We start from the raw sequence: 12,813 nt of genomic DNA, 5'->3' as shown, positions 1-12,813 counted from the left end.
AAGTCATGCAAATCAGTCCCAAGAAGATACCGCTGTGGGAAGACAATTAGATGCACAATGCCATCAAGGAAGTCACCATTCATCTGTCATTCTTGACGAGCAATTCACTAGTAAGACATATGTATATACCATAGTTTGTAATAATGTCACATTTTATCATATTTTAGTAAATTTAGAAATACTACAAGAGGCCTACACACAGAGTTTTATATGCTGGCAAGAATGATGTACATTATCTTCCTTCAAGTCACAAGATAACCTATGTTTCTGCAAAGTAATGGAGTTAATGTTTCTGATTAGGACAGGGTTAACTTAAAAAAAAATCACATCTACTGCTATAATGATCCTGTGAGCCAAAGATTCAAAATATATTCCTTATGTTTTTCAGTTTACTTTGTACATTTGAGAGAGCTTTGCATATAATCACTTCATTGCACGTGTCTTTAACTTGGCAATGGAGCATAGAAATAAATTTTTCAACATGAAAGTAAAACTAAAAAAGTCCAAACATTGCTGGGGAAGCTCAAGTGTAGCCACAGGACTTGAAAATATTTTTAAAATACTTTTGTTTCAAGATGACAATATGTCTTTAACACTATTGGTGTCTGGATAATTTTTTAGGTCGCTTAGGGCTGTGTAGCACAGTACAATGTGCCAGAGTTCCATGACATCCTATGAAGGTGAAAACAAGCATGGAAAATCCCAGTACTGGTTTAGAAGGGTTGTTTCTTTCTGAAAATACCCAATTATCTGTAAAATGCTTCAGATTTCCAATCCCAAAGCACTTGGAGATCATGGCTCTTGCGAATGTACTCTTTTAAGCCTCCATTCAGCAAGATTAATTACATACAGACTTAAGAAACACTTATCTTGGTTGGTTTAAACAGGGATGATTCTGCCTTGAGCAGGGGGTTGGACTAGATGAATCCTGAGGTCCCTTTCAGCCCTACTTTTCTAAGATTCTAAGAAACTTATTCACATGCATTACTAAGTAGGTGAGTAGTTGCATTCTCTTCAGCAGAATTATCCAATCGTTTGATTAAAATTCTGATGCATTTAAGTTCCTGACTAATCAAAGCTTTAAGAAGTATTAGCAAAAGTTTATCTTTTGTTTAAAATGTAAACTCTTTAAAGACAAGCACTCCATATTTGCTTTAGAATTTTGTTACTTGTTATAGACCACATGATTTGCAGTGTATTATAAAGGACAAAGAAAGAAAGAAGAGATGGAGTTTCTCTTAGAAGTGATACATCTGTCACGCAACTGAGGGCCTGTCCACAACACTGAGTGCACATCTATTTTGGAATAATTAAGAATGCCTATTTTTAATTGGCTTCATCCATCTGGATTAAGCCAGGAAAAAGCACTCTTTTTTTCCCCCCCAATAAATGTGTCCCCACATGGGGTTAGGTTCAGAATGGTTCCTAGACTTGATATTTACACTCTACCTTATTCTGTAGTGACTTTCATTTGGAGACAAGCCCTGAGGCACTTGCTCAAAGCAGCACGGGAAAGGCTGCACAACCAAAGGCCACAGCTTACACCATTTCATGGATAAAGAGGAATTCAGTCTACAGGTATAAATAAATATCATTTTAAAGGAGTTGTTTCCTTGTGTGATGCAAGTTTGACAATATAACAGAAACTCCTTGATTATTCTTCATAATTACCTGGAAGCACTGTGGCCAATTTTCCTTTCATTATGATGAATAAAGCATGTGAGTAGTCCTGTTTTCTTCACTAGGATCACATACTCTACAATTTGCTTCTTTATGATGTATAAAAGAAGACTTGAGAGTGTAGGGTTTTTTCCCCCTGGTTTTCCTTTTACCTTAGAAGCATCAGAAATGTTAAAGTCTGGTCTTTCCTTGTTTTGCTGGAAGACTTATTGGAGGTATACAATATTGTGCTGAGCATTTTATCCATTACCTGAAGGGGCACGGTATTGAACTGTAACCAGAAATGTCCTTCCTTCCAAAGGATTTATCAGTCTTTTAAATTAAACATAAGCAAGCAAAAGTTAAAGCTCTGAACTCACTGAATACAATTTAGGTTTTACTTTACTAGAAAATATGATGCGATAATTCAATGGATTTTCCAGCTACTACAGGTAGTTCTAGACAGAAACTGAATTCCAAACTCAAGAGACAAGTAGAAAAAAAGATCCTTTAGTTTGAACAACAAAAATGAAACAGAAGTCAATTCTGACCTTCCTTATAAGAAATAAGAGAAGTGAAATTCTTTCTCCATCTTTTTTATACTCCATCTTTCAAATTCTGTTATGCTTCATGCAAACTGCAGAATAAGGCTATACTATTCACCTACTTGAACAATTTCAAAGGCACTGCATCCATCATAGGCCAACCCCATTCCACTTGCAATTAAAAACAAGCTCAGAAACATTCCTTAAGGAAAAAGAAAGATGAAAAAATCAGATGCACCCTGAGGAGTGAAATTATACAATAGAAAAAATGGTATTTTAAAAACATCAATGTTTGTAAACACCCACTGTCTGAAGCTGTGCTCTATAACTGGACATTAATGTTAAATTCTTAGTTACAATGAGTACATATTACTTGTACATAAAAGCATAATAAAAATAAGTTTGGGGTGGGGGGGAGGGGAGGAACTGCCAAAAGAAGCGAGTACTCCCAAAATAATACCAGGGCTTTCACAGAACCACTTTAGGGCAGACATCTGTCAGCTGAAAAAATGTCTACATTTAAACACATCTAAGCACCTCCAATTTCCTGAAACAAAAACTGAATGGAGGCACCTAGCTGGAAATCACATGGTGACATCTATGTGTGAACAACAGACATCTGTGCACTTGTCTTTGGATCTGGAATTTTCTAAAAGATTCTGTAAAATTTAAAATCAGAAGAGTTTTATAAAGCATAGAAAATGTTCTTCCCTTCTTTTGTGAAATGACTTGTAAAACATTGGTATGGGTATTAAGAGTCAGAAGTACTAATTCAAGATCCATGGAGGTCGTTCATCAATGGTTTGAGGTAGTCCTCTTCTAGAGTGGACATCTATTTACTGTATCAGTTCTGGCATCCTTTGCTGGTCTTCTGTAGAGCAATAGCTTGCTGTTGGATGAAATGTTTTGCCTGTTTTTCCAGTGGACAATCAGAAACAATACAGGACAATATGGCAGCAATAATGGAGGAGATCCCAAATGACAGACCACATTTGGTGGTCTGTGTTCACTAGTAGTGGATAAAATGTGTAAGTTATACAAATATGATCATATACTGCAAATACCAATCCAGAGTAACACTGATGACTTTAGGGAGGAAAGGATGTCTCAGGCAAGTGCTAACTGTGGAAGAAAACCATAGAATTTATCTCTGACTTCACCATCTATTTACTCCAGGCTCAGTAGTTAAGGAGATTTAGATTACTGGGACTTACTCTTTTAATGAAAAAAAATAAGCATCTCAGTTTCTAATACATTATCCTGAGTAATATTGTTATAGTAGTACTTCATAGTATTTCATGTGATAAGCAGATGTATCACAAGCCAACACAAACTTGACCATAAATCTAGATATTTGAAAAGAAAACTGCTCTGGAGTTTTCTACACATTATCAGTTATGACAGTAAGCACCTGCACCAAATTTTATATCCAGGAAGAAGGAGGTAATTTTCTTTTTGTTTCTGATACAAACTTATGCGGTGGGTTTTTGTAGACATCTGTTAATGTCATTTAGGTAGAGCTACAAAGTATCTCTGCACTTCATCTATTCAATGTGGAGTTACCTCTTCTCATCAGACGCATCAAAATTTTAAAATAGCTTCTAAGTCATTGCCAACAAAAGAGGGGGAAAAGTTTCTTTCAAACTACTCTGATCTTACAGAAGCATCAGCAACTTTTCAGGTAGACCATTACAGATCAAATCAGTAAACTGTATGTTGCAGACCAAAACTAAAATGTCACAAAGTAGAATAAGGGAGAGAGAAAGCATCCCTCGTATTCCTAGCACTAAATATTAAAACTTAACTTTTATTTGAACATTAATATAATTTATCATAAAAATGCTCTTTTAAAGGGCATTGCAGAGTAAGTTTTTCATTTTCCACTAATTTAAGCCACGTATCTGGCTAGCATTTAAAAACATGCAATGCAACCAATTAACAAATTGTAAAACAAGTAGTAAGTACAGACTAATAACAGCTTCCCACCAAATATATTAGTTTATATATTATCCATTCCATTTGGATAATTAACATTTCCCCCTATTTTATAGGAGAGTTTATATTTTTCTTTAAAAAAAAGAAAGTCATCACAAATTCACAGGAAACACTGTCAAATGAATTCAATTGCTGCATATGTAGCGAGTCACTGAGTGAAACTCTTTTTTATGAGCACATGAGGAAAGCTGGCATTCAGTTCTAGCACAACTCTATTATCAATTTGTGAACAGAAGGACACATCAAGTAAAGAAAGATCTTTACAAGACTCCAGCAATTTTCTTAAAGATGTAGGGCTTACCATCCTCGTCCCTGTTTAAAAAGAAGATAGAAAAGAAAACCTCAAAAAGTTAATGTGAATCAAACCTTTGTTTTAAACCTACCAATATACAATATAGGAAGAAAACTGCTACTGTACTACAAACATCATTATCTTGGCTATATTTCAAAAGAAGGGCCCCTTTTGGGGCAATATTTTACATTTTTTTCCTACAGAAGATCTGTGGGATTTCCATAGCTTCAATTATATAGAGAATTCTCCTAAGTTACTTAGGAAAATGGGATTCTTTTTTCTTGGTTCTGGCAAAGCTTTCCAACTAGTGCAAATGGTCATACCAGACCTGTGTCTGTCTTGCCCCCGTTGTCTGTGATAAACTGGCACACATAGGGCTACATAGTATTAGGACCCACTGTAATTTCAAGAAGTGCACTAGGCCTCACTGACTTCATTGGAAACTGAAGTGCAACTCAAAAAAATATGGAGAACAACCCACCAAAGGATTATTTTAAAGGGTGCCTTGAGCCTTCACAACAGACACTGAACCATAACAGAAACGCATATTTTTTATGGCCAACTGCCCCACTGCTGCAGTGATTAACCTCTGTCAGTGGTTTACTACATGACAGGAACCATGTCCTACAGTTATACATAGGGGTTTACTTAATTAGTGGTTTTACAGTTTTCGCAAAAACTACAAAAAATGGCATTGTCTGTAACGGCCGGGAAATCTTGCATTGGCCATGATTTCCCACAACATCAACCTAAAAAAATCCCCCAAAACAGAGTACTATTCATTAAGGATGCAGTTTTAGAATGTCCCAATACTTTCTCTGATACAAAGACAACACGACAATCACTGAAACCATAGATCAGTGATTGAGAGTTACTGTCTGGCTGTCTGCTAGTGACATAGACTAAGTGAAGGTGTCAGTCAGTGAAGTGAATATGCCTCTCTGCCAATCAGTGGTGAGGGGCAGGGCCACCACGAAATGCCTGCAAAATCAGCTCTTCATGCCACGACCAAGCTGAGAAAATTGCTTCATCTACTGCAAGATAAGCAGACTCCTAGTTGTACACAATGGTTTACCTAGATTGTGCACAGTTAGGGATGTTTCTCAAGAAAATAAAAAATAAAAGGATCTGTAGCACACATTTTGCATCCTACATTCTTCAGAGAAGGGACAGCCTATTCTGTCATTTACCAATCTACCCTTTCCAAGATTGTGGGGTTTGGGTCCCTTGTTATTTGCTAGAGTTTTTCTACTTGGACTAAATGTTCATTGTTCAGAACAAATGCACAGCAGGTGTCTTAAAATCTGTCATTTTACTTTGTTGTTCAATTTGTTCCCTGGCAAAATTCTCTGGCACTGGCTTCATAAAGAGTGCCTGAGAGCAATAATTTATTGTACACTGGGACAATTTTGTTCATTAGCTGTGAATTAGCATTCCTATATACATATCCATATGTCCAATCCACCAATCCTAGCCCTGTAGGGAAGACCCATACATTGCAGCTGTCAAAGAGGCACCTCAATAAAATTTTGAAACCCTAAATTCTGTGGTAGGGGATATCTGAACACACTCTTAGGAAATAGTTCAAAACAGTTTCAAGTGAAAAACATCTGTCTCTAGTAATTTCATATAAAAAAAGAACTAAGCATTAGAAATAACTTTAGAGAAGCTATGTATGAGGATACCAATTTGACAGGTACAGAACTCTGTGTTCTGTGCTACAAATTAGGTTATATGGCAGGGACCCCAAATTTTCTGGCACCGTTCCTGCAAACCCTCTTGCCTCACTCCCCAGTGCAGTTCAATTAATATTAGTACTTTGTTGTTTGTTTTTTAATTCAATTTATTCTACACTGCTCTCAAGGTCTAAATTTCGATGTGCTTAATATTCTTCTATTTGAATGAAGCTCTCAGGGAAAAACTGAGGATGTTGACAGCTGGGCAGGGGACAGTTGGGGGTTTTGGCAATCAGGCATGGGAGATGTGTTGGTATCCAGAAGGGGATTATTTTGGCACTAGGAAGGGTATTCTACCCCCATTTTTTTTGTACAGGGCTGAGGAAACTGAATTTTAGAGGGTGGGATTTGAATGACTTTCACCAACACTGATAGCCAATAGGTGTCTTACTGCACTCTGCCTCAGTTTCCGAGACCACAACTGTGACAACTGTAAAAAGAACAACAGACTAATGGTTGACATTTAAATTGTTGTCAACCTCAGAGTTAACACTCCAGTGAGATGAAAAAGGACAGCTCACCACCTCTCATTGTTTCAGGAACAACTGTTTGCATTGGAAGGTTAGCTTCATAACAAGGCCAAGAGCAGTGGCAGAGACATTTATGTATTCCTGCTCTTGTCTGCCATAATTCTCCCTGCACAGTATTAGTAAATCAAGTTGTGAACCAGCACAGCATGCAGATGGCTGAGGGAGTATTATGGTGGCTGGAATTATGTTAATACTGTACCACACTGCCTCCTTTAGTCTCATGGTGAATTGTGTAGCTGCAGGCATGAATCAGGTCCTCAACATTTTTATATGGAAGTTTACTTTTTGAAGCATGTTTTCTGCATCTATTTACAAATAAATCTATTTAAAAATAAATCAATAACTAATCAGCAATTTACATGATGTCAGAATAGCAAGGATCCCTGCAAATAGATTATTTTCATACTCTACGAAGTCGGCAAACCAAGACACCTAGAAATTAGCAAGCAGTAAAGAAGGGAATAAGGAAAGAAGAAAGCAACTGTAACTCTCAAGACCCAGCAACTGAATGCAGCATCCAATGTGCATGGGACAATGATTTTGTAACGCTTCATAAATGAATGAATTAAATGGGTTGTAGTCCAACATGTCTTCTCATAAATGTGGGGTTTTTTCTGCCCAGGAAGTTATCATGGAGCTAAACATGCTATAATCGAAACGGGAGGATTTTTCCCAGCCGAGTTTGTAAAACTGCAGAATGGAACCAAGTCTGTGTTGCCAAGTCTTGTGAATTTACTGTGAGGAATGCCATTTTGGCTGCTACTTCAGCAGTCTCCCTATAGTGTGAAAAACTCCAGCCATGATTTGTGGGTCATGTAAGAGACTTCCCTATATAATGCTCTGTTGCCTATAGGAATGGTACTAAAATTGTAACCCTGAGAACACGAATTTTGCCCAAACTCTTTCACTGACTTCTGTTAATATTTCTGTGCCCTTTGCAACCCAAATTGCAAATCAAGGTTTCATACATTACAGGCATAACTACAATTTAACAATTTTATAGGTAACAGAGGTTGGACAGAGAGGAGCAGAAGTTCCTTAGACAAAGCTGAGAACACATCCTAGGTGTCTGACCTAGCAGAACAAAATCTTATCCATATTGCCACAGATTTTGAGAAGGAACATATCAAATTAGGTGCCTATGTAATTTACAGTGACCACAAGGCACTCTGACACCCTCTAACAGCTGGACTACAAATAGATATTTGTGACCCTGCTATTCTTTCCATACAAAAAAGATCAGACTCTTGAGATCAAGCAGTAAGGTTTCACACTTTTACATTAGAAATCTTGGGTTCAGTCTCTGCAGATGACCCTAAAATGGTTGTTATATTTGGCTATACTGTCTATAACCAGTAGACCATAACCTATTTCTGTAGGAACAGAAACTCTTAATTCTTATGTCCAGAGTTCCTTAGAAATATAAGAAATATCTGAATAATTCAGTGGCAACATGTCTGTTGCATCTCCTTGCATTGGCTGGTTTACAGAAGAAAACATCATGCTTTCCACCATTACTTATAGATGGAAGTGGAAGAGGTCTGGGATGAGGATCTGAAGATTTTGCAGGGTCAAATCTCACATGATCTATGTTATACTGAAAAACACACATATAGAAGTTAGCATAATTCTTGGAGATATTTTATATTGCAAAATACTGAATTTATAAGTAAAATTAAATGTTGTGATACTATTTTTACTGTTACATTTGTGAGAGTCACATACCCCTTTAAGAATAAGATATGAAGGCATTTAACTGTTTTAAAGCAAACACAATGGACATTTTGCTTTCATGTCTAGAGGATGGAAAACCCTCTGCCAATGCAAATTCCAGTGGTAAGAACTTGATTTAACAAACCCATCTTTCCAGAAAAAAAGTCTTATTCTTGAAGGGAACATTAGTCTTTATGGAGGATTTGATGAGTCAGAAAACTGCTAATGAACTACAGCACTTTTCTTTTGTAGATTATCAGCTTGAGCTCAGCCCAGCTAAGAAAAAAAATTCAAATTCTTCCTATGTATTGGTATCATACATAAAATAGTGTACTGTAGCTCAGTTCCAGCACCCAAGTACTTAATTTACTGCTGTGCTTTACACTAAAAATACAAATTCTTCAGTGCAGAGGCTGTTTCCTTATGTGCGTTTTGCAGCACAATGTGACCTCAATCTTGGCTGAAGCCCCTATCTACAGCTTCTAACAGTAGGGCCAAAATTGCCTTACTCACTATAAATTTTCTAGAGTTGGCAACATTATAATTGTTACATGTGCATTTTGGGAGCACGCAAGAGGATTTCAGAAACCCAGGAGGAACAATTTGATCTTTGAAACACCCATCCCCACAACCCCTCCCCCCCAGTCAAAACCCAAACTCCATAAAACAACTCCCCTCCCCTCAAATGACCTCATACTTTTATGAAGTCTGAATAGAGGTTTTTCTAGCTGAAACCTTGCTATAAGGATCTGGATGTTTTAAGGCGCTTATTGCTCATGGGAAGAGGGCTAAGAGAAAAGGAGAAAGAACCGTTTCCCAACAAGGCCTCCAATAAAAAGGACTTTGTTTAATAGAAAGAAGCAAAGCAATTAATATAGTACAAAAGTGGTAAGTGAGGAAGCACCCCTAAGCAGGTTAGGTAACTGGATTCAAACTCATCTAGCAAGTTTTCTCCGTAACAACTGATTTAAACAGGACACAAGTACAGTTCCAGAATAGGTGAACTGCACATTGTTTAAGAATATATTGCAACTTTATATGAGGTCTCACTGTGAAAGGTTTCCTACAAAATATGTAACAGTACATCCTGACTTGTTAACAGTCATAAGTGCTCAGGAGTTCAGCGTCTTCCTTTTCACTGTTCAGATACTATTTTGCATAAGTGTCAACAAGTGAATTCAAATATTAAGAGGGAATGTGGCAAGAAACCATCAGAGCTGGCACAGCCTGCAGTCATTCTATGAGCTAAACAACCAGATTATTCATTGCTCAGCCTCTCTGCTCTAGCAAAAAGGTCAGCTCAATTTGTGGGCAGACACAACGCCATCGTAACAGATAAGCATTAAAGTGGGTGGCTAACAGACATATATGTTTATAAAATGCTTTATGCAGTAAGTCTTTGGAAATCTTTCTTGTGCCCTCATTAATCTAGTTGCAAAACAAATTGAATTAAAAAAAAAAAAAATCAAACTATATCAAACAAAAAAGTACCTGTAGGTACATAAGTCATAATTGATCCTTCTGCAGTAAGTGGTGCAAGATTTCACATTTTTATCCTTTCCTTCCAGCGTTGACTGGATCTTGACATTAGTGGACTCCCTCTGGACACTATTTTTGCAGGGCTACAAAATCTGTCATACTCCAAAAAATAAAGTGCTATGGGTAGCCACGTGTTCAAAGCCCCCTGGCTGGAGCATAACAGAGCTGGAACAAAGGCATATTCTACAGCCAGGGGGTGAGAGAGGGGTGCTCTGTAGTTCCCTTCTATCCCCAAGAAACTTTAAAGAGCTTACAGGCCAGGCAAGCTTGTGAGCTCTTTAAAGTTACTGGTGCTTTAATGGGCTGCTGGTACTGGAGCACCAGCAGCATTTAAAAGTTCTGGGGTTGCAGGCACTAAGGGTGATGGGACTCCCGGTGTCTGCCCTGATCAGCCCCTGATGCCACCACATGCACAGAGCCCTGTCATGCTTGCCACTAGGCAATAAGCCCCTGCTGCTACTGTTTGTACTGGAGGCAAATATGAGGAGGCTCCCTGCAAGCAGTGGCAGTAGCTGATGGGGAGCTTGTACCCTCTCCAACAGCACCTGCTGCTGCTTGCAGGGAGCTGCCTCACCCTTGCCTCATAATTGTGGCTATTTCCGGGGTTCCTGTGGGGTGGGAGTGGGAAGACGAGAAAACAGCTCACTGCGCTGCAGGGACTGGTGCTGTTCCAGGAGCATTCCTGGGCATTGGGGCCTTTAAAGGGCACATGGATGGCCTGATAACAGAGAGCCCAGTGTTGGGATGTCTGCATTCCCAGAACTTTAAAGAACACAGGGACAACTCAGTACTGGAAAGATGCTCTCCCAAGTCAGGGTGCCCACGTGCCCTTTAAAGGTCATAGGACCTGGAAACCCCCAGCCTTGTGGAGTGGGGATGGGTATTGAGCAGAGCTGCCCCCATTCTGCTGGGTGCTGGGAAGCAACCCAGTTAGGCAGCAAGTTTACTGCCCCTTCTGCAGCTACCCTGTCCCCAGCATCAACAAGGATAGGGCTGACCATTTGCCTCAGTATGATGGTGGGGGAGGCTTTCAGGGAGCCAACTGCCCTCTCCTTCGCTCTCTCTTGCAGGGGTGGAGGGAGAACAGAACTGGGGGAATGTGAAGCATCTAAATCGATACCCTGCATCAACTGGCTAATTTTTCTAAGTTGGACTTTTGTTGTTGGGGTTTTTTTAATAATACTAATAAACTGAAAGAAAATCTTATTTTATACAATACCTAGCCTTTTCTTCCTATCAGTCTCTTAAAACACAACAAATTACAAAACAACTATGCAAGTATTCATGTGTTTCCTTACCCAATATATCCAACTGCCGTAGATGAGTACAGTTAGCAGCAAGTTCTTCAATGTCCGTGTCACACACAGATCGGTTGGCCGTAAGAAAGAGCTTTTGCAAGTTTGGGAGCTTACGTGCAATATTTGTGAAGCAGCCAGTGCTGCTCTGTAGAGTAGGGCACCAGCCAAGATCAAGCTCCTCCAGGAGCTGACAGCCTGAAGCCAGTTCTGCTATTCCATTTTCAGTAATGTTTTTACATCTCCACAAATCCAGAGTACGAAGCTTTTTGCATTTTGCTCCCATCATACTAGCTATCAGGTCATAGTCTTCAATCTATGAAGAAAACAAGGACCACCTCTTGTACGTCAAATTTCCAGCCACACCTAGCTGTTTCAAGCTGTCTTTTTACTAATATACCACTGATCTGCTTGAAGTGTTTTAATTTCCAAAGAATATGAACTAGGTCTTACTCCACTTTTTACAAATGACAATAACAACATACATTTTCTATGACTTTTAAAATTGTGTGGGTTTTTTTTTTATTTTCTTAATATGAAAGAACTTTGGAAATCTAGAACTAAAATTGATTTTCTTCACAAATGCTTTTGTTTACATCACTGCAGCTATTTCTGAAAAACTTTTAAATCTAAAATGTAGTTTAAAACATAATTAGTGGTAATAGAGAGACAAAAAATGAAGGGATAATAGCACTAGAGATAACAGGAGAAAAAGTATACACAAATGTGTACACTGAAGAATAAGCTGCGCTCCACTCCTGTTGAAGGTTAATATGGATCCACCCCTTAGGGAAGCACTACTACTCTCACCCCATAGGAAAAAATAGGGAAAGGAATAAGGATATGTGCCCTGTGGAAGCAAAATCCAGGAAGGAGTAACAGGAGTCTAGATTGCTGGAAGAATGAGTTTGTAGTGTTCCTTCCAATCTTTGCTGATCCAACTGGGACGGTCTAGCTACTTTTACTTTGTTTTTTGGATTCCTGAATGGATAGGCATGTCCAACCACATCTCCAATTAAGTATTCTGCTGGACCTTAGCCAATGAAAAGAGGTAAAATCCAGGGCTGCTAGTATCCATGGGCAACATCGCTCAGGCAGGGTCTCTCATCCACAATTCATGGTTAGTTTTATAACATAAAAACCTTGTTACTGGGAGACTTTAATAGAGATAAAAAATTAAGTTACACAAAAATCTCATCAGACATACACTTGCTACTGCAAGCTTGCCCATGAATAGGGCCCTGACTAAATCATGATTTCACAGACTGCATGGATACCATGAAACTAGCCCCACACTGCGATTTTTAAGGGTCACAAGCCTGTGCCAGAAAAAATATGCAAAAGTGCAGGTTCCCTTTTCAGGCTGGCAGCGTTCCAGCCCGCAAGGGGACACCTGGGGTTTTGCAGCTTCCAGCCTGCAAGCGGCTGCTGGGGGCGTGGCCAGGATGTAGCCAGGCAGCTGGATGAAAGTAAGTGTATAGGGGGCAGAGGGAGGGCACTGAGGTGAGT

The 12,813-nt window shown here is 38.9% G+C and overlaps 1 protein-coding gene across 2 annotated transcripts in view; it reads right to left on the bottom strand.

Moving 5' to 3' along the window:
• Nucleotides 1-1,380: 1,380 nt before the first annotated feature.
• FBXL4 (F-box and leucine rich repeat protein 4) overlaps nucleotides 1,381-12,813 on the bottom strand; it is a 161,686-nt gene continuing 150,253 nt past the window's right edge. The window contains exons 8-9 of one of the 2 annotated variants that reach the window (XM_019520181.1): nucleotides 11,308-11,620; nucleotides 1,381-3,114 (exon numbers count right to left, since the gene is read on the bottom strand). In XM_019520181.1, the coding sequence (XP_019375726.1) occupies nucleotides 3,041-3,114; nucleotides 11,308-11,620 (387 nt within the window). In that variant the 3' untranslated portion in view covers nucleotides 1,381-3,040. Of the gene's footprint in view, nucleotides 4,512-11,307; nucleotides 11,621-12,813 lie in introns of both variants that reach the window. The other variant, XM_019520180.1, reaches the window with a different exon arrangement.

This window comes from Gavialis gangeticus, unplaced genomic scaffold, assembly GCF_001723915.1.
Source record: "Gavialis gangeticus isolate Ggan-Ray unplaced genomic scaffold, GavGan_comp1, whole genome shotgun sequence".
Lineage (NCBI taxonomy): Eukaryota > Metazoa > Chordata > Crocodylia > Gavialidae > Gavialis > Gavialis gangeticus.
This window is presented reverse-complemented; position numbering and strand designations above follow the sequence as displayed.